This window comes from Epinephelus moara, chromosome 12, assembly GCF_006386435.1.
Source record: "Epinephelus moara isolate mb chromosome 12, YSFRI_EMoa_1.0, whole genome shotgun sequence".
Taxonomy (NCBI): Eukaryota; Metazoa; Chordata; class Actinopteri; order Perciformes; family Serranidae; genus Epinephelus; species Epinephelus moara.
This window is the reverse complement of record NC_065517.1, coordinates 26898090-26920021: the sequence shown is the minus strand read 5'-3', so window position 1 is coordinate 26920021 and position 21932 is coordinate 26898090. Positions and strand designations below refer to the sequence as shown.

General features: G+C 41.7%; 1 protein-coding gene across 5 annotated transcripts in view; it reads right to left on the bottom strand.

The window, feature by feature from the left end:
* wasf1 (WASP family member 1) overlaps positions 1-21932 on the bottom strand; it is a 112298-nt gene that overhangs the window by 60562 nt on the left and 29804 nt on the right. For 4 of the 5 annotated variants that reach the window (XM_050058084.1, XM_050058079.1, XM_050058083.1 and 1 more), the window contains exons 2-3: positions 6258-6412; positions 20-154 (exon numbers count right to left, since the gene is read on the bottom strand). In XM_050058084.1, the coding sequence (XP_049914041.1) occupies positions 20-154; positions 6258-6390 (268 nt within the window). In that variant the 5' untranslated portion in view covers positions 6391-6412. Of the gene's footprint in view, positions 1-19; positions 155-6257; positions 6413-20007; positions 20120-21932 lie in introns of those variants that run through there. The other variant, XM_050058081.1, reaches the window with a different exon arrangement.

Sequence of the window (21932 nt, the reverse complement as noted above, 5' to 3'; positions counted from 1 at the left end):
GAGAGGTTAGTGTACTCACGTTCCTCTTCTTTGGGGTCCAGCTGTGTGACGCTGATGGAGAGGCGGTCCACGCGCTCTTGCAGGGAGTTGACCCGGAAAGAGAAGGTGTGGGCCTCATTGAACAGTTCTCCAAACAGGTCTTCTGCATATTTACCTGCACAGACAGACATAAAGAAAATTATTACTTGTTTTACACTTACAAAGTACTCAACTGAAATAACCAACAAAGTTTTAAACCTTTCGAACATGTCCATAGTGTGTTTTTTTATACGCTGCAGGACATATCATGAGCACAATAAGCAGCCAAAACCATGGCTGAGCATTTTCACCTTGGAACAGCAGTGTGCCATTGACTGTGTTCACATGCGCACTAATATTCCACTAATATTCTTAACATCAAAATATTCTGAATTTGATGCGGGTCATGTTAACAGCATGTTTCGTTTGTATATTCCCAATTAAGCCTTTTTCCGAATGGAGCATTTTCCGATTCAGACGTGAGATATGCCTGTATTATTCAGGATTTAGGATCATACTTTGGACATGTATACAGCATATTCAGAAAATTTGTCTCAACTGGGGTTTTTACCAATGTTTGCTACACATGGCCTCTTGTCTGTTTGCAGTCAGCCCTGTCTGTTGTCATGGATACGTTGTACACAAACCACACTAGCCTACAGTTTGTAAAACTAGGTTAGAGATGCATGTTTAAAAGAAAAGCCATCATTTCTGGTCAGAAGGTGAAAACCACCTACTTCTGAACATTCTGGAAGACTTGGACATCAACAGGATTTTGGGTATGCGCAAATATCGCAATGCTGACGTTTGCATGGTCAAACAAGTCCGTCACTGGTTGGAATACTTTGAATAAATCCATACTTATGATGCAAAGAAGCAAAATCCATATTTTGAATTTATAAACGACATGTTAGGAGATGTTAATCTGACTATGAATGGCTACATGTAAACAGAAATATTAGTGGAATATTCAGTTTCATTAGCCATGTACGCAGCTTAGTAGGAATATTGTCTTTTTGGGAATAATAAAAATAATATTAGGGACAAAAACTTTTGTGCTTGTAAACATAGTCATTGACAGTCTCAAGAATGGCAATTCAGACTGGCCATCCCACATCACACATCACAACCCAAAAGCCCAATCCCGTCAACTTGCTGGGTGGGACTTTCCATAAGGCTGGCAAAATGAGGGGTATCAGAGGAGAAGCCAGGTGTAGCTCAATTCGGTATTTTGCAAGTTAATTTTCACTTTCACTTTAACTTGTCAGAGCCGGCAATCTGGAACAAGTTCTATCCAACGTTAGCAACATATTAGCTGTCTGATAACGTAGTCAAGCCGAAGGCTCATGTTATCTACTAGCATTTACAAGCAGAGGTTTGTGTGTTTGATGAGCAAAATTGAGCAGCTGAGGGGCGGGGCTACTTTGTATATTTATAGGTCTGTGCATACTATGTGGCAAAGGCGCAGAGTAATGCGGGATTCATCAACGCCCTATGCCTTTACCTGACATGCACCTCCCCAGAAATGTTACTAAACGTTGCTGCGATGCAGACCTCCTGTCTGTTATTGTAAGCTGAAACCATTTCCCTCAGTGGAAACAAAGCTTTTATTTACTTTAATTTCACAGATAAGAGACAATAAATTGTTTATCCTGGCTTCATGTGAGCAGAGGAAAAGTCTGCCAGCCACTAAGCTAATTTATACAATGTAAAATGCCATAGGCATGTGCTAAAAACATTAGCATGTTGTATTTGTGGTGCTTTGTCTGTGAATTCTTGTCCCAAAATATCTCTCTGCTCTGCGTCACTCAAAATATGCCTCTAGTCTAGTCTAGTTTTGACAGAGTTGCGACTCTGTTGCACAGAGCAAATTGAGCCGGGCAGGAAGTGGAACAGCAGCATCAATTTTCAGAATAAACACCCTGTAAATTTAATTATAAATATAAGGCAAATACATCATTATGAGGATAAACCAATTTTTAAAAACTAAATCACAGCCACAAATCTTTGATCCTTGTTGTTCATAACTGGACTTTTAACTGTATTAACTTTGTCTGTAGGTTACAGCACAACAGAGAAGGAAATAGCAACAATAAACACAACTACAACAGACAAAAAAGAAAGAATTTAACCACTTAATTACTTATTTTTAGTACAAGAACACATAAAGACAAAAATAACTGAATCTACAAAATCTGTAAGTCTATAACATCAGGCAGGCAAACACTCCACTTCTGAAATGCTCCTGTTATGGCATGACGAAACAAAACCGAGTCGCAGCCAGAACGCGCCTCAGCTGTACTCAGTGGAATCCAAGCTAAAGCCATTTTAAGGCATGAAGGGATGATTTCCACTTCAACATATGTTATTTTGATGAACAGACATGAGCTTTTAGGGATTTAATCAATGTCCGGAGAGGGAGTTTAAAGTGGAAAGTGTGAAAAGACTCATAATTATTTCAGAGCCATTGACAACTTTATATGCGGCGATAATGAGAAAAATTTCACTTCAACATAGCTGTGAGTTGTGTTTTACACCAGCTGGCTCCAGGGACTTGTAGTCTGCAACACTTAGGTCCTTCTGTTTTATAAAGGTAAACTAAAATACTTTGTCTGGCACAATCACAGCAAACTACAAGTGCTGTTCTTCTGTGTCAAGCATCATAAAGTGCACATACTGATATTAAGAGCTGGAGAAACACTGTGACTGTGGTGCCTGGAAATCCAAAGGGAATCTAACGTTGGAGTCTGACTGCTCCGATGGAGAAGTGAAGTGAGTGCCAGAGGAGTTTTACCAAAGACAGCCGTATGATACAAGAGTAAGACAAAAAAGAAAGATTAAAGAGATGCAGCTGGAGGGGAAAACTACTACTGTTTTCTGTATCAGTAACACATTTCAGATGGGTTTTGTGACACTTCAGTGTGTATCCCAGCTTCTGTCCAGCTAAATGTAGGTAATGACTTCCATTAGTGCCCATCATTTCCTTCATGAACTTAATAAGGCTTTTAAGCTTCTATAAATATCATAGGATTCATGTCATTGCACGTGTCATGACCATATATACTGTGTTTCCTCAACCCTTCCAGTACAAAGCTATACCAAATTTTTTTTTTTAAAAAAAAGAAGCTTTAAATCAAGTGATTAACAAATTGAGCATAGCGTTAGTTCAGGCAGGACATGCTGTCAAGCTCAGCTCACATCCCAGCTCCATCAGCTGATCTCAAACAGCCCAATCAACTGATGGAGCAGCCAATTGATGGAAGGGAGTCAGCTGATAGATAGGTGCATGGAAGGGCAGGGAGGTGTACTTTTTCTGCCTCAGGCTTTCCTTGTTTGCACATGGAAGGGCAAAGAGGTGTGCTCTCTCTGCCTTAAGGCTTTCCACGTAGGCACAGTGAGGGACAGAGAGGTGTGCTCTCTCTTCGTTGAGGCTTTCCATGTAGGTGCGTGGAAGGGCAGACAGGTGTGCTCTCTCTGCCTTAGACTTTCCACGTAGGTGCGTGTAAGAGGCTTTCTGCGTGGGCCCAAGGAAAGACAGAGAGGCCCCAGAACAGAGCCATACCGCCAAATATACTGCAAATGGAAATAAAGTTTTCTTTGACTTAAGCGGTCCTGACTGAATTAACAGTATTTATAAGTTTGTTTTCTAAATAATAAAGAATGCCAAATGTGTACATCCCACATAAATGCTTCTTATTTGAGTATTGACAGAAATCTATAAACTGCATATATCTCTAAATCTTTGAATCTGTTAGTTTTTAATTTGCTAGATTTTTTTTATCCTGATATCTTCTGCTGCCGGAATGAGGGACTGTGTTAATTAGATCCGTCACAAAATGTGTTATCATTTATAATATATATAATATATATATAATTGGGGAAAATCACGCTATTAATCCACAGAAAATGTTCAATTTAAGTGCTGCACTGGCTTTTTAAATAGTTCAATATTTTGTTGAATCACTCCACTACTTTTTAGCTGTGTCATTGTAGAGCAACGCAGGAGCATCAGCATGACAGGCTGCAAACTTTACAAATGAGTCTTGTCTGAAACGGCCCAACCACCAAACTAACTGTGATGGAAGTACAGGGTTAGTGCGAGGCAGGGCTGCGAGACTCGTGTCTGTTGGCTGCTCCAACTCTCGGCTCCAGTGCAGACTGTCAGTGAAGTCGGCTAAGCTACTTTTGAACCAGACGCTGGTACATCCTCCTCTGCTGCGTCCAGTGTGATTGACTCCTCAGCTGACAGCGCTGTCAACAGCCTGGCAGGAGCAACGCGCCGTAGTGTGCTCAGATTTTATGACTTAAGGACTATGACTGGGGCTTAGAGTTTTACTTTCTCTGACTGTGAGGAAATCTGATGTTTTCACATCACAGTTGATGAACAAAGGCATTAAAACACGAGTCTCACAGGTAAAACATGACTTATGGCATACTGTAGAAGTTTATTGTGGAGTGGCTGCTCTGCAGGCGCGCTGAACTGATACTACTGATGATCATACTATGAGATTTAGGTTAATATGTGTTTTTATGTTAACTGTTGAAACTTTTTGTTGCTGTTTTTTTATTTTTGGCATTTTACTTTTGTCAGATAGGAAGGCTGTGGTGTAGGAGGGGGAGAAGGAGGGGATGATGGGCAGCAAAGGGCCAGGATTATACAATGGCCTTTGTACGTGCCTGCTCTACCAGGAGAGCTAATGGGTGCCCCAGTGTTGCTGCTATTCTTGACCAGGTTTCCCCTGTAAAAGTGATCTTTGAGCTCAATGGGACAAACAAAGGCTAAATAAATAGGGAGGGAGGAAAATGTATTTTTAAAATACTTGTAGATATGGTGTTTTGAAGAAAAGGCATCAATAATAATATTAAGTGTTCATAAAAACAAAAAATACTTGTAGGTTAGAAAAGCATGAACAAATAAATCACAAACACATGACAAATTAATATACCAACCTCCCCTTGAGGCTCATTTATGCTCAACGTTAGATACTTGTACAGACATGGACAGAGCCTTCTGTTCATACTCTGCGTTCGTTTCATTTAAATTTGTACATGTTTACAGATAGGGACAAAACAGGATGATACCACCGGAGGGCATCATGAGGGCAGTGTAACGTATTTCAAGCGAGATATGACCACTTTAAAAATGGCGGAACAGAATAAATGAGTAAAGTCAGGCCCCCAGGAAAGCTGCTAAGCTTTGCACCCAGTTTTTCTGGGTGGCCACTCACGGTATTGCACCCAAAAAAATCCCCTGCAGCCCAAAAAGCACTTTTGACGACCATTGTAAAAGGCACATCTGTAAAGCTGTTGACAGGACACCTTAAACTGTAAACAAGGTCAATTAAGAATCTTTCTATTCTGGATTTTTGAGCCATGGAGGTTTTAGGTTTGTAAAACTGCTGAAAAAAGCAGTTGGAAAATCAGTGACGTCATCGCAATGTAAAGTCTGTGAGCCAAACAGGAACTTTGGGGCCAGTGGGAGAAACACTGCTGCGCATATTCAGTGGGTTGCATACAGCAGAATTAAACCTTGAAGCTATAAAACGTTTTTGGCATATGCACCAGGCAAGCGGTTCCATTGGAATAAACAGGTACCATCTTGGCCTCCAGTATCTAGTTACTATTAAAATCGATGGGTTGTACAGTAAAATGAATTCTCCGTCCAAGTGTCACAAGTATTTAATGGCTGCACAGACCACCACATTAATACGACCTCCTCCCCATCGCCATGTTTGTTGTCAAAAACTTTTGACTCTGCACTCTAGTGCCATCTAGTGGATGTACGTATGCCAACATAGAGGACACATGGAAGTATGTGGGCAGTGACGTTCACATTTTAGATGAATGCATCTATTTTCATACCTAAGGGAGTTTAAATTAGCTTTTAGTCGACTCTGGAAATCCTGGTTTGAGCTCAGCCCTGCACGGTCTCCTCTCAAACTTACTCTGCAGAAATATGCAATTGTGAAAAGTGATCTTGGCTGTTTAAGATTATCGAATTTGTCAGGTAGTTTTCTGAATATTCTAATTTTCTGATGCCTGCAATGTGCTTTCCAGGAAATAAGCAGAAAAGAATGAAAACTGACAAGTAGGCATTAGCTGACTCAGTACTTAATATACCTAATCGACTTACAGGGAGCCGAGGTGCGTGAGTACAGTGTGTGTGCTGTGTTGATCAAAATAACTATAAGAGAATGTGTGTGTGTGTGTGTGTGTGTGTGTGTGTGTGTGCTACTGACTGAGGCTGCTGAGCTGGCGTATGACGTTGGCCAAGGAGATGTTAGTCACACACTCCAGCTCATTCTTGATGTTCCTTGGCAGCACCGTGTGGCACAGGTGCCTGGGCTCGATGGTGCGCTTCACCAGCGGCATCCTTCTGCTGCGACACCACTACCTATAGGAGTCAGGTGGAGGGGAACAGGACGGGGGTGGGGGGAGAGGGGGATGAAGGAAAACAAGACAAACTTTGTTAGTGCAAAGATAACAGCTACAGACCGTGTGATTTTGCTGCTAACAAGAGTACGAATAGGAGGGAGTAAACACCAAACACTAGAATTATCACAACATGGAGAGGAAATATTAGCCTCAGAGAAAGAGATATGACAGAACATGATGTGACTTTGAGGGTAAAATGGGCACGTGGAGAGGGAATACAATGTGAGCCCAGTTTAACAGGATCCTGGAGAAACAGCAAATTCAACAGAGCAGCAGGGAAGTCATGTTTTGACATTGCTAACAGCCATGTTGCCTCATCCGTTTCACTGACTTAGCACTGTCTTGTCCTTTTCATCATGCACGGCCAGGCTAACAAACCTCAGCACTTTGTCTGCCCACTCAGCCATGCTAATGGCATTAAAGCCGCCGCGCTGGGCTGCTTAGGCCCAATTCTCCTCAACACCAAAAACACAGATGACATCCCAAAACCGCAGAAGACACAGAGGGTGCAAGCTCCAGAACCAGAATGTCTTCTCTAGCTCAAAAAGGCACAAGAACATTTTTTAAACCATCAACGAGCCGCAATATGTTAGCAGCGCTGACATTTGACATATAGTAGGATCGGCATTTTAGCTTTTATTATGAAAATGATCTTTTAACAATGAGAAAGGTCTCTCGTTCTAACAAGAAACTGAGCAAACAGATATTGTATCATGGTGGCTGCCATAGTATTCCATCCAATAATTGTTGAGATAGATCACTCAAAACTAGAAATGTCCACTGTAGGGATGAAACAGTTACCAGTTTCACAATAAACCACGGTAAAAATCCAGACGGTTAGTATGACTTGTTTTAAATTTCAATTGTCGATAATATTGTGCTTTGAAAAACTTGCAATAAATAATATCTAGCACCAGTCTATCGGCGTCAGTACTTTTTGAACATTTTCATCACACATGCTTCAACCGAAATGTTTTATTTCACTTGGCAAGTGGGTCATAAATGTAATTGCTAAAAAGTCAAAAAAAATTTTTTTGCCCTGATACCTTCATTCATTTTCCGTAACCACTTATCCCGTTGGGGGTCGCTGACATTGGGCGAGAGGCGGGGTACACCCTGGACAGGTCACCAGACTATCACAGGGCTGACACACAGAGACAGACAACCATTCACACTCACATGGTAAATGGAAATGACCTGCACTTGTATAGTGCCTTTCTAGTACTCCGACCACTCAAAGCGCTTTTTCCACTACGAGTCACATTAACCCATTCACTAACACATTTATACACTGGTGGCCGAGGCTACCATACAAGGTGCAACCTGCTACTCAGCTTTTAACACACTCACACACCGATGGGAACAGCCATCGGGAGCAATTTGGGGTTCAGCATCTTGCCCAAGGATGCTTCTACATGCGGACTGGAGGAGCCGGGGATCGAATTTCTGATTAGCGACGACACGCTCTACCTCCTGAGCCACAGCCACATTCACACTTACGGCCAATTTAGAGTCACCAATTAATCTGCATGTCTTTGGACTGTGGGAGGAAGCCGGAGTACCCGGAGAAAACCCACGCTGTCACGGGGAGAACATGCAAACTCCAAGAGGAGGGGCCTCTTGCTGTGAGGCAATAATGCTGACTACTGCACCACCATGCCGCCATTGATACAATAGTTTACTTGACATGCCTTTGAGTAGCTACCCCATTTTATTTGCCTTGCCTGCAAACTGCACAATGCATATTTGATGTGTTGTCCACATCCTCCAATGACACCCAATTAAACTTCTGTTTACAGGATAAATGAAATATTCACTTCAGCTTATTAACTTCGTCTTTACGTATTCTTGTGAGTGCCCGATCAGTACTGCTCATGTGCAGCCCTCAACAGAGATGAAAAGGGGCAACCTGGTACCTCACCAGGTAGAGCACATACCATATAGTCCTTAAAGCAGCGGCTTAAGTTTGATACTAGCCCAGGCCCTTTGTTTCATGTCATCCCCTCTCTGTACCTTGCCTTTCCTGTCTCTATCAAAAAATAAGATAAGAAAGAAGTAATATGACTCACTCTTCAGCTACTTCCATCGTCAGCTCTGGGAAAAAACTGTGTGTAATTCTTTTTTACCACTTGTCCCATCAGGCAAGTGAGTTGCAAGAGAGTTGCTGAGTTGCTATTGTCCTTGGCAATCGTTCCTTATTGTTGAGCCCTGGCACATTTTAACAATACCACAATAATTCTGACAACCCTGGTTATTTCGCTCACCATTATCTTGGTATGAACAGGAATGGTTTGTAACAGGAAAAGTCAGGGGATCACCAGAGTCATCAGGATGTAAAAATGGCACATATAATTGCCAGTAATAACTTCAACAATAGAGATGACAGAGCAAAAAGCATAACAGCAACGTGATGCTACAGAAATGGACACGTAATGACGGGAGGGGTGTGAAATGAGAGCAAAGAAATCAGGAACACAGAGGGCAAAACACCATCCTGCTGACAAACTCCCTCTGTGACAACAGCAGTTAATCATACTAACAACACCTTGCGTCTCTGCTGTAATGCTATAATTAGAGCAAGTGTGAGCACTGATGTGATCTGCCGGACTGACTGATTGACTGGGATTGACAGCGATAAGGCCTCGTTAGGGCACTGATTAAACTTTAATTGACGTCTGGTACTTTTAATATCCCGCTGTATTCTTAGTGGTGTTGCCGTCACTGAGGAATAAACATGATTATTGACCGTATCCATAAAAATGTAGGGCAAGGAAGGCTATTCTAGGAAGTGGCCCAGCTATAGATGGTTAGAGGGGAGAGAGAGGGAGCCCAGTAAAAGGCTTTGTTGAGGTGATTCATCTTGGAAGCGTCTTAAATGGGGGCAAAAATGCCCATAAAAGGAGAGAATGAGAACCTGCACCTCTCTAAGCCGTTGTTAAAGAGGTCTGAATGAGATGTGCGGGCGATCTTACAGCGACACAAACCCAAACACTGCGTCAAATCCCTGCCCACTGCTAAAATAACAAGATGTCCTCTCTACTCTTTGAAGATTTTTTTTATTTACTCCCACAGTCTCTCCATCACCACCCCACACACACACGTGCACACACACACACACATCCGGTCCTGATTGGGTACATCTCTTGACCCAGTGTGCGCTGACATTTTCCACGGCCTCCGGAAGTCTTCGTAATGGAGGGCAAACCCTGAGCTACCACTCGCCAAGGTGAAAGTGTAAACTCAATTGTTACGGCACTGACCTTTAACATACAGGCCCGACACTACTTAATGTAACATCGACTATACCCTCAGGAGGGTTTTCTCAAAGAGGAAAGAAAAAGGATATTAAAGCAAAATCTCAAATCAAAAATGGCACGATAGGAAGCTTTCTTGTCGAGAGTTAGACAAGTGATATCATGTCACTCTCATCTTCGTATGCCAGTAATTTTTTGGAGTCTCAGCTGGTTGCTGGGCAACTGGTTCAGACCGAGAAATAATCCAGCACGCCTCAGGTGAAATATCACCTTGCTGTCTTTGCACTTTAGATTTTGTACAGATTAAACATGTAAGATTTAACGTGTTCATCAGAGAGAATTGTTGCTTCGGACAGAGTCGGGTTAGCTGTTTCCCCCTGTATCCAGTCTTTGTGCTAAGCTAAGTTTGTCGGCTGTTGGTGATGTCAGTCCTCTCTAAGAAAGCTGCTAAGTATATTCCCAAAATGTCAATGTCTTTTCCTTTAATGTACAAAATATCTACAATAAAAATAATGTTTATAATCTTGGTATTAATCTGATCTCCTTGATCTTTTTCTGACTTTCTCAAAGTATGAATATTCTGCTCCTCTTTAAACCAACCCCTCATTTGGGATTAATGCGGATTCAATATATATCAGAAATCAACTAGAGGCCCTCTTGCAATGGGATCATGGTCATACTAGCTGCAACTTCAGACAAATGTGAACCACAAGCCAGGGCTGGGTATCATTTTAAAAATGACTAGACTAGAACCAATACCATCCTTAAACAACACCGATACTTGTTGAGTACCTCAGCATTCTGATGGACAGTATTGTTTTCACTTCATTAGTCTGTATGTGTGTCATCATGTCAAACTGTGGTCCTATTGAACACCTATTGTATCGGGAACTACCACAGAAGCAGTTTTGAATACTTTGGCAGGTGTTAATGTATCTGTCTGTCTGTTTTTGTCCGCAAGACCATGCAAGATGAAGTCAGGAATCTTTACAGATGTGTAGTTGAGATCAAAATGAAAGAGTAGTTCAGAAATGAATGTCGAAGTTGTTTTTTCTACTTCATTCAATACCTGTCATTTGAATGGAAGCATTCAGTAGCATAAAATGCCACCAGACACCACAGGCACGTAGCATAGCCATACTTTCGAACATTTGGTTGCAACTCAGCATGCTGAACTGCCAGCTCCCTGAAATATGCCGTGCTCAACTTCACCACAGCACAGACTGTATGGGCTGTAGCTGCTGAGGAAGGGGGCCAGTACAAAGAACTCTTGTGATGACTGGCTTTGAGCAAAATCATAGAAATTGTCTATGTTTTTTAACATTTAATGTAGGTATTTTTAAACTGGAGAAGTTTCTATACTGCTTGGTACTAGGGCATTTCAGTTGATACCTTAAAAGTATTGAGCACTGATACCAAGCCCTACCAGGGGTGTAAAGTCAGGGGGCAAATGACCCCTTCCCTACTTCCTACCCTCCTACTTCAGGGCCCCTTGTTTGGACCAGACCCATCTTCAAACTCAGCCTTTGTTGTGATCTCAACTACACGCCTATAAAGTTTTGTGAATGCACAGCCTGTTTTCGTTCTAGAGCATCAAAAACCTGTGCTTTGTCAGGCGTTTGATATCGACATCAAAGTCACCAAAGTCATCTTTAAGAGACGCACCAGGCTTTCAAGGAACTCCAATATAAGCCTATCTGCTGCAATACTCGGGGAAAGGGTAAAACAAAACCGGACTTTCATGCAGGAGACCACAGTTCTTGTCCCGGGAAAAACCAAAAGTTAATGTTTAAACATTACATTGTGGAATTAGGGCAAGGTCGTTGCCCACTGACATTACGCACTGGTGTGGCTCATATAATGTATAAACATCACATAACAACCCCAAAACATTACCTTTTATTTAAACCTGACCACGTAGTTCTGTTGCCCTAAACCCAACTGTGACAACTTCACAACATTACCCATGTGTTAAAAAGTGTTTCAGCTGTGTGTCACATAGAGGCGCTAACTCTCAGACGGCAAGGGGCATGACAAAGCGTTGGTGTTTGACAACCTGGAAATTACAATGGATAAGATTGCATGTTGAGATGCTATTGCATTAGAAAAAGGATCCACAGACAATTGGACAAACGGACAGACAGACCAACAGACAGACAGACATGTATACACCTGGCAAAGTACTTAAAACCACTTCTGTGGTAGTTCTTGCTACAATAGATGTCTTCAGGACCACATTGTGCCATGATAACACACCCACACAAACACACAGACTCACCCGGTGAAACAATACCAGTCACACACTGTTGCGGCTGGTAATAAAGTATTTATTTACCTTTATTCGGCTGATCCGTTTACTTTATGAAAACAGTGGGTGTCCGTATATTTTGTACACTCAGCATATCTCTGCAGTACAGGAGTACCGAGAGGAACACGGATAGATAAATAGAGACACAAACAAGAATGAAATCGGTCAATCATAACCATGTTTATTTCTCTGCCATGCATGCGCTCAAGCTTATTTAACCCAAACACACACGCAGATGATGACGAATGTATCTGCCAGGCAAGTTCACGCTGTTTTTGTATCCCCTCCCCCCCTGAGCTCATCTCTTTCTCTCCTCTCTCATCTCCCCATGAAGTAATGTGTTGTCCTTTTAACAACCTTCCTCCTACCTACTGGGTCATAAGAGTTATTTCTGAGTATGACGGAGGAAAGGTTTGTTTAAAGCGGGGGATTAAAAGAAAACAATGACGGAAAATTAGGCTTTCAGGTGGCGGTGTGAGGAAGATGACACAGACGGAGAAACAGCCATTTAAGGCAGATGTGGGAGACAAACTAGCTGCACATTTACAAGATTTATATCTCTATTTTTTAAATGACTTTTTAAAAATTCATGACTTCATGATTGACGCAGAAAATGGGCACAACAGAATGAAATAATGGCATCCAAAGTAGAGCAGCAAAGAGATCCGCATTCACTCCAACTCTCTAAGCCCCATAACATAAAAGCACAAAGAAATAGGTGTTAAGTGATGCTATTGATTTTGCCAGCCTGAGCTCCTCAGGGTGGGTTTTTCAGATAGTACAGTACAGATTTACAATTTCCTTTGGTTTAAAATTTAACAGTCCAGTGTGTAAGATTTAGGAGAATATACGGGCAGAAATGGAATATAATAAGTATGATATATATATATATGATATGTATTTCAGACCTAGAGTTGTCTTGCTTTGGTCCAAATCAGTCACTCATTTTGTTACAAAGTTGCATAATTACCTAAGGGGTTTCTCAGTCTGCATTCTTGCCTGTACTTGTGTTCTGCGGACTTGTGAAACGTCATCAGTCGCAGCCCAAGTACAGTTCCGATTCAAAGTCTGCATCCAGCCAAGTACAGTCCAAATGGCCAGATGTGAACTTGCTCTGCCCGTTCCATTGGGGATGCATCGGGAGGTGACTTGTGTGGACTTTTGACAGCCAGGTATCCCAGGATGCATTTCTCACAGACCAGCGGCAATGGCAGCCGTCCTTGGGAGTCTGCACTCCTGAGTCAAATTTGCCAAGTCCGAACTCCCAAGTGCGCAATTCCGAACTTGGTACTTGGTATTGAGGAACGCCTCTAGAGTTGGTTCGTGTTCTCATGGCAGCATTTACAAGCGGACCAGATCAAATGCCTTGTGTGAGAAAGCTGCTTTTGGTTGGTCAGAATTTCAATGCGGGGAAAGTCCAGGAAGTAAACAAACGTTGAAGAAGAGTACACTTGCAAGATAAATGTGACACTTTCTAATGTCACAATGGAGGGACAACTACGCAGGTTGATTTTAGCGCTGCTCATCGTGGACTATATTGCTGTCATTGTTCATTTTAGTCAAACCATACAGTTTGAAAACGAGGCGCGGCTCCAACTAGAAAACAATGTTTTGATGCATTGGATGTGCTGAATGTGCATATTAAGGCAGTACAGGAGGAGGTGCACATTAATAATCCTCCAGGACTGTAACATGCTCATGTTTAACCCAAACAATGTGTCATGTGACTGCAGTTGGTTCAGATCCAGGTCGGAACACGTTCTCACCACAAACGAACTGCACCAGAGTTTGTTTGTAACCAGACTGAGACCACCTCTTCAAGAAGGTCTCGGTCTGGTTGTTTTGGTGCGCACCTGAGTGTGATTGCTGTGTTCACACCTGCCAAAACAAACCTCACTTAGGGGGCAAACGAACTTGAGTTGGATTGAACCGAACCAAACAGGGCAGGTGTGAAAGCATCCTTAGAATGAGCCGTTTATAGGGTTTATAGGGTCCTTGTTTATGGAGTCCGCAGCCCAGAATGGACAAACCAAACACTGGCTCTACACAGGGCCATGTGCGTTTTTGGATTTCTGCATTGGCCACAGATGCAAGAGTCCGAAAACCTCTGACTTCTTTGATGTGAAACTGCTTAATTCAGCTTTTCACCGGCTTTAATAACCAGGTCCTTTTGTTTTTGTGAGTAAGAGACATTTGTGGATAATTCAGCGCCCAATAAAAACCTCCTAAAAGTCTAGACCTTGGGTTATCAGAGAAAAAAGGTGAGCACAGATAAGCAGGTGCTAGGTTAACAGCCTGGCTCCATCATGAGTTGCACAGTGTTAGAGATAGCGGCCGTAGAGATGTCTGCCTTCTCACAAGTATAATAGGACTAGATGGCACTTGGCCAAACACCATAGGAGAAACACTGATTTGTAATGTGCAACTGATTTAAACTGATCTATTTTTTTACTGCTTTAAATCACCAGGTCAGTTTATTTTGGAGGAGACCTCTGCAGATAATTCAACTCCCAGCAAGAACCTCCTCAATGTCTGGATCAGAAAAAAGGTGAGCACACAAATATCATGTTGTGGGTGACCCGTCCATCTCGGACATGCCAAACACCATAGGAGAAATACTTATTTGTAACATTTAACTGTTTTATTCAATGTTTTTACTGGTTTTAATCACCAGGTCGGTTTGTTTAGGAGAGGAGGAGATAATGGATAATTCGACTCCTAGTAAAAACCTCCTGAACAATGAACACAGACAGATTTCTAATCGGGAGAAATTTCAGCTGGTTTAAATCTGAATTTTACACTGTTAGATGCCACTAAATCTCCCTAAATCTTACACACAAAAAATGCACTGCTCTGAAGGTTGGCTCAAACATGAGCCGTTAAAAGGTTCAAAGTCACTGACAGAAGCATAAAATCAATTTTACTTCTCCGTTTTGTAGCTTAATTCTTATTTCCAACAAACACTTTACAGGTCTGCTCTAGGTAGTTCTAGTTCATGCTCCACTTCCATCCCTGTTTTGGTGCCTGTTCTAGTGCGTGCAAGCAAGGTTACAAGAAAAAAATGAACTTAGGATGATATCTTTTCTCCTTTACAGTATCATAGGCTCGATTACATTTCTTTGATATTTGTCGACACATCATTAGTGAGTAAACACCGTTACCTCGCCTCGCTTTTCAAAGAATTCCTCAGACCTTCTTCTCAGAGCTTGTGTGTGTGAATAATGACTGCAGCATACATTTGCTGCTTCGCTGATTGGACGTAAGTTAACTGAAGACTGCTGTCCACGGGAAGAAACATTTTCTCGCACCCACAAGCACTCACTACTGTATGAAGAGACACACACACATACATGCTGCATTTGTCCAGTGTAGTTTCCATAACATACTATGACATGATGACATATGACAGCACTGCCCCTGTGAGAATAGTGCTGCCATTCCTCATGCGTTCCCATGAGAAATTGCTTACACATCATCTCGGTTCTGACAGAGACAGAAAATAAAATGAAAGAGACAGCAAGAGAGGAAAGGGAGACTAGACTCCAACCAATTATAAAACCATAACAATCTATTAGCAGTTAACAAGATGGAATCAAAAGACGCTGATTTCCTGGATGAGCGAAAGAGCTCAAAGGGACAGCTCACCCCCAAATCGAAAACACATATTTTCCCTCTTAACTGTAGCACTATTTATCACTCAAGATTGTTTTAGTGTGAGTTGCCGAGTGTTGGAGATATCGGTCGTAGAGATGTCTGCCTTCTCTCCAATATAATGGAACTAGATGGCATTCGGCTTGTGGTGCTCAAAGTGCCAAAATATACATTTGAAAAACTCAACAGCAATGTCTCTTTCCAGAAATCATGACCTACTTACTCAAGATAATCCACAGACCTTGTTGTGAGCAGTTTCATGTAGGAACTATTTTCTTTCTATCAAACTACATCCGCCAACCGTATCACCATGCAGAAGGAAGCGTGCATCTACTGCTAACTCACCTAGCACCACTGAGCTAGCTAACATTACAGCTCAGCCAAGGAGGACGCCATTAATGTTTACATCTCGTGCTGTCATGAGCCTCTCGTCCATGAGTACATACACGCTTCCTTCTGGGCGATAATATCATTGGCGAGTGTTGTTTGGTAGAAAGAAAATAGTTCCTACATAAATGCTCACAACAAGGTCTGTGGATTATCTTGAGTTTAGTTTTGATTTTGGGAGGAACTGTCTCTTTAATGAGAAATCACTTAACAAAAACTTGACTCCACAAAGAGTGTTCCACCACCGGATAAATACAGGATGTTCGTCATGACTAGTTAAGGTATACTACGCACAAGTTTCCTAAAAAGCAATGTACAGACTCATATATAAGTAATCCCTCTCAATCATCACTTATGACCCACTAGAGGTGTGTGCATTTTTCTGCAAGGACTCTGCTCTCTAACCTTACTTTCTTATTTCCTCTTATTTTGCTGTTCGTTGCGTTCCTGAGCACAACACGCAGGTGAAGTCTTTTTCAAAAATCTGTCTGGAGCTGCCAAACATATTCGAATTTCAGTCAAATTTAGCCTATCAACATTACTAACAGATCTAAATGAGCATTCATTCATATGTTTTAGCACAAGGTGGCTACTCTGCAGTGTGCTATTTGTGATTATTTAATACTTTAACTTTGCAGCGTTACGGATGAAAGCAAACAAATTTGTCCATGCTCTATTAAATTCTCTTTTTTCCCCTGAAACATTTCCCTTTTTGGAGTTGAAATCCACGGCTAGCCTCGCTAGGGAGACTGAAGACTACTGTAGCAATAGCTGGTGATGTTTTTAGAGGAAAAGGCACCAGGCCAGATGAGTGACGCGCATTTTAGTTGATGAAATGTTAAAACTTTTTTTAAATCGGTGTATATGCTACACATTTTTACAGTTGAAAAATGTAAGAACTGCTTTGGGCCTACAACAATAAATGACATTTAAAAGGTTAAATAACACTTATTCATTTCCATATAATTTTCTGTCAAGGCCACAGGCAGCCACTGGAGAGGGACTTAAGAGCCACAGGTTGCCAACCACTGTGCTAGACTGTAAGCAGCACAGATCCGAATGAAAGCTATGAAAATAGTGGACACAGTGCTGAAAAATTGCAAATATAGAGAGCGAGAGTGAATCTTGGATTGGCTTCACTTTTACTTTTATTGCCGATATTGTTTAGAAACAGTGACCGATTATTCCTGCATAGCATACCTTTAATGTCAAGGCTGTTTTTCCATCGACAGTGAAGAGAGTTTCTCTAATCATGGAGCTCAGACAAGAATTCAACACATTCAACTGCTCCACAATATGACTGTCTGATCGTGTCAGGGGAAAAAAATAAGCACAAGTGGTGATGTGCCGCACTGAAGCCATTCAATATGAGCTCTGGTGAGACATTTCACTTTAAAGTACGAGTCCATCAGAACAGATAATTTCTAATGAGCAGATGCAGCAATCAAGCAAATTATAAAGACATTATGTTTTTGATGTGTCAGGACTTTTCTAAGACTGCAGACATCTAAGTGTTGCAGAGTAACTAATTACTAATGGGTAACACAATAGGAAGACATGTAAGTGCTGTCCACTGCTGCAATGACTGAGATGCTGACATGAGTGTATCTAGTAACCCTTTGACTCAAGCCATGTGAATTATCTGGTGAACGACATTAACATATATGTTAAACCAGAAGTCTTTCAGATCATTCTGGATAGAGAAAGTCAGAGACAGAGTTTGCATATAAAGTAGCTGTTGGATCGAACTCCAAACGCTGTTCACACAACAAATGATACCACATAAACTGAATATGAGGAAGGATATCGAGACTCTCCGGAGTCCCTATTGGAGGCTGAGATAATAAACTGAAATAAAGCATGTTCAAATACTGTAGTCTAAAGATTGTTTTTTGCACAAAAGGTTTTCCCAAACAGTCATTTTCGGACCAAACAGTTCAGGGGACCCTGAGAGGAACTGCCCACTGGGTAGTAGAGTCGCAATGATTAATTTATCAATCGATTAGCAGTCAACTATTAAATTAATTGCCAAATCTGATAGTTGGTAAATCAGTTGGAGTCATTTCTTAAGAAATAAAGTGAAACTTCTCTGATTCCAGCCTCTTAATTGTGAATATTTTCTAGTTTCTTTACTCCTCTCTGACTCAATATCTTCAGATGTGGACAAAACAAGACATTTGAGAAAGTCATCTTGGATTTTGGGAAACACTGATTGACCTTTTTCACCATTTTAAGGCATTTTAGAATTCAAACAACTAACTGATTAATCGAGATAACAGTGGATGGATTTATCAGCAGTGAAAATAATTGTTGGTTGCAGCCCTACTGAGAAGCCCCAGTCAGCCCCAGTCAAAATTGCGAGCTATATTCCCCATCGCATATTGTATTGTATAGCATCGCATCGCATCGCATCGTATCGTATCGTATCGTATCGTATACCTGATCGTATTGTACTGGATGGTATTATTATATTATTTATGCTAACTGAAGCCTGGACTTCACTGTCGGTCCATTTGCTCTCTTTTTCTACCATTCTTTTCCATTACCAGTTGTTGTTTGTATTTTTTGTTGTTTGTTTACACAGTTGAAAGGTTTCTAAAAATGGCTGCCGGTGTTCCTTTGGCTCATGTGTTCAACCACGCACTGTACACTTGCGTTACGAAAGCCCCTTTCACACATGCACTGCAAACCTGAAATTATCTGGACATTGCCAGAGGAAGCTGTACGTTGGAACGCACATTTCCAAATCATTTGAATCATACAATCATATTTTACCCTGCCAGATACCGAGTATATAATCCATGTAATGTCTGATTGAGCAGATGTGAATAGAGCAGGTCATTGTCCCGAGAATGCTTTGTGAGTGAGTAGATGTGTGGATGACATTATTATGCAACTTGTGCGAAACAAGAAGAAAAGAAACATTCGTGGGTGAAGAAGAGGGGTCAGTTACACAAAGACGGCAACGAAAATGTCTAACTGGAGAGATTTGGGAAATTCTGTTGGTAAAAACTGAAGCCAAAATGGTCAGACAAGTTAAAGGAGCAGCAACAGAGTGTGCTGTTGGGACCAAATCACGAACCGGCTATGCAGCCACGGTGTATTCCACGTCATGTCGTGCTGCCTGCTTTCTCTACCCAGGCACCACCCCTTACCTAAACCAAACAGAGTATTTCCAGTAGGTGAGAATGCTTTAGACAAAGACAGTCTCCTGTTGTGTGAAAGGGAAGCTCAAGATGTCTGAAGAATCAGGTCAGAGGTCAACTTATGTTCCTCTTTTGCTGGTCGAGTACTTTCTCTGAAATGGGAGGTAAAAAAAGTCCCTCAAAACGCCGTTTAAAGAACTACAATTGCTCCTAGTTCTTGGGGTGCGGACACAATAAAAAGGTGACATTCTTTCAACTATGAAAAAGTTCATCTGGTCCAAAAAGACCTGACGTGTAAAATGTTTGCAGTTACGCCTTTTGGCCAATTTAGACCAGACTTGTAAAACCTCACCATGTCTACTTTGCTGCACTTTTTAAGATCCTCGTAGAGTTCAGTATACAGCTGACTAACAACCAGACTATTCTCGGATTTAGCTAATGGTCAATCACAGCATGATACTCCACAATGGGCTGAAAGTGTATGAGGCATTTATGACTGCCTAGTGACAGATTTCTGACTACTCAGCACAATAGCTGCTCCATGAAAGAATGGATGTGGAGGACAGAATTGACAGATCCAACACTGAGAAAATTACACTCTCCCATTTTCAGTTCTGTTCTGATTTTAATGAACGAGGCAGCTGAATGATCTTTGTGAAAGAACTATGGTTTCCTTGTAGCTCCCTTCCTTGTGCCCTTAGTTTTTGCCTCCCATGTGACTGTGGCTCGCCAGTAAAATAAAGACTGTGGCCCATATAAGTATTAAATGATCAGAGATGATCACCACACAAAGAAATGTTTCACATACCTGCTCTTTTCCTTCTTTTATTTCTCCAGTCTACGGCCTCGCCAGCCTTATTCCTCCCTGTGCACCCCTTACCACTGTCCTCCTACTTTTACGATCCATACATCTTGGGTGGTGCTTCCCGCTGTCACCTGTCGCCATGGCAACGGCTGCAGTGGGATGTCATTGGTCACTTTGTAATATCCCAAGGGAGGCAAAGAAGGTGGACAAAATGAGGGAGGGACGAGTGGAGTGATGGGCTGAGATCAGGGTGATGTGTCAAGATGGTGATAGGAGCTGATGAATGAACGCAATATGAGGGACAGAGGGAATGAGAGGGAGATCTGCTCATCCTTTGTGTGCGAGCACAAAGCGGGGTGAGGGACAGCACGTGCCGGCGGAGAGCAGGGGGCCTCCGCTGGTGCGGCTCAATGCACTCGGGACAATATGTCCGAGTAGAGGCTCTAATGAATCCTAATGGAGCATTTACTCACTCACACTGCCACACAATATAGCCGAGAACCCCTCTGTATGGAGCAGGTCAAGGGCCTTTTACTTGGAGGGCTTGGTGGACCCTTGATGCACTGTCTGCTACGATTTCACACACACACACACACACACACACACACACACACACATAAAAGCAACCAGTGATTCGGAGAATCTTTGGCAAATTATAGAAAAAGAGGTGATAAAAAAAATAGCAAACAGAGCAGCAACTACACATAAAAAAACAACTAATATCCAGCAGCGATGCAATTTTGTTTAGCCCCAGTTTGCCATCACAGTCGCTGGTTCTTTGAAACTGGAAAATCACAAGCAGAGGGAAGCACCAGAGAGAGTAAGTAAACCAGCGAGGGAGCTGGTTGGATTTGAAGTGAAATGGCCTCAGCCTTTTGAAACAAGACAGATCTCATCATTAAGTGATGTAAAATTCATGGTTTGAAGAGTTAGACTGTCTTTTTTCCCTGAATCCTCATAACACAGAATCCAACACAAGGCCTGGATTAAGAGTCTGGTTGTAACCAAGGGCTCACATACCGAGTGCAAGGTTTCTGCAGCTTTCATTAAATATAATATGAAGGAATACTTCACTCGAGAAACTATCATTTGTATATCTTTTACTCGTCCTGTGTTGTGTTGAATTTGTGAAGAAAACTAGATTAATTTAAACTTTTTTCTTGCATATCTCCATGGTGAGCGAAGAATCCAAATATGTTGTGAATTGTTGATCTAGAGTAAAAGGAGGCCATGTTGAACAACGGCAAAACATCCTTTTACAAGCTCTTTCACAACTTAATCCAAGTTTCATTTATGTCGTCCTGAGCAGGTACGTGTTTGAGCTCTGCTCAGTCAATTCCACAAGCAGAGTTCAAATGCACACATTTGCACAGGTGCAGTACTCCTATGCATAAGTGCTTTAAATAGGTAGGTTTTAACAAAAATGCACTTGTTTTGGAAGAACTGAACATTCATCTGGATAAATGAGACTTGGATTAGAGTTTGTAAACAAATGATGAGGATTTGCTGTTGTTAAACGTGGACCTTATTTACTTTACTTCATCAACAATTTTCAACAACTTAATTGCTGCAAAACACCAATGTGTGCATCAAGAGACTTCAGTTATTTAGCAACACACTCGCTCAAAGGAAGTTAGTATAGGACTTTAAGTAAAGCTTTATAATAAGATAAATTCCCAATAATGTGCTGTTGTTTCCCTAGAACCCTTCCTCAAAGTATGGTTGCATTCTCTAAGTCAAATTAGCCTGAACATTCTGTCCTTTTTCCGGAGATTCTGGGAACTCGCACACTACAACTGTGGATTTGGTTTGTTCCTACACTGAACAGCTGCAAACATAAAAACACAGACATCTAATCAGGGAAGCTGGCAGAGTCACAGCAGCCAATGGCAGAGGGAGCAGAGATCAAACTGGCAAAGCCTCCCAGC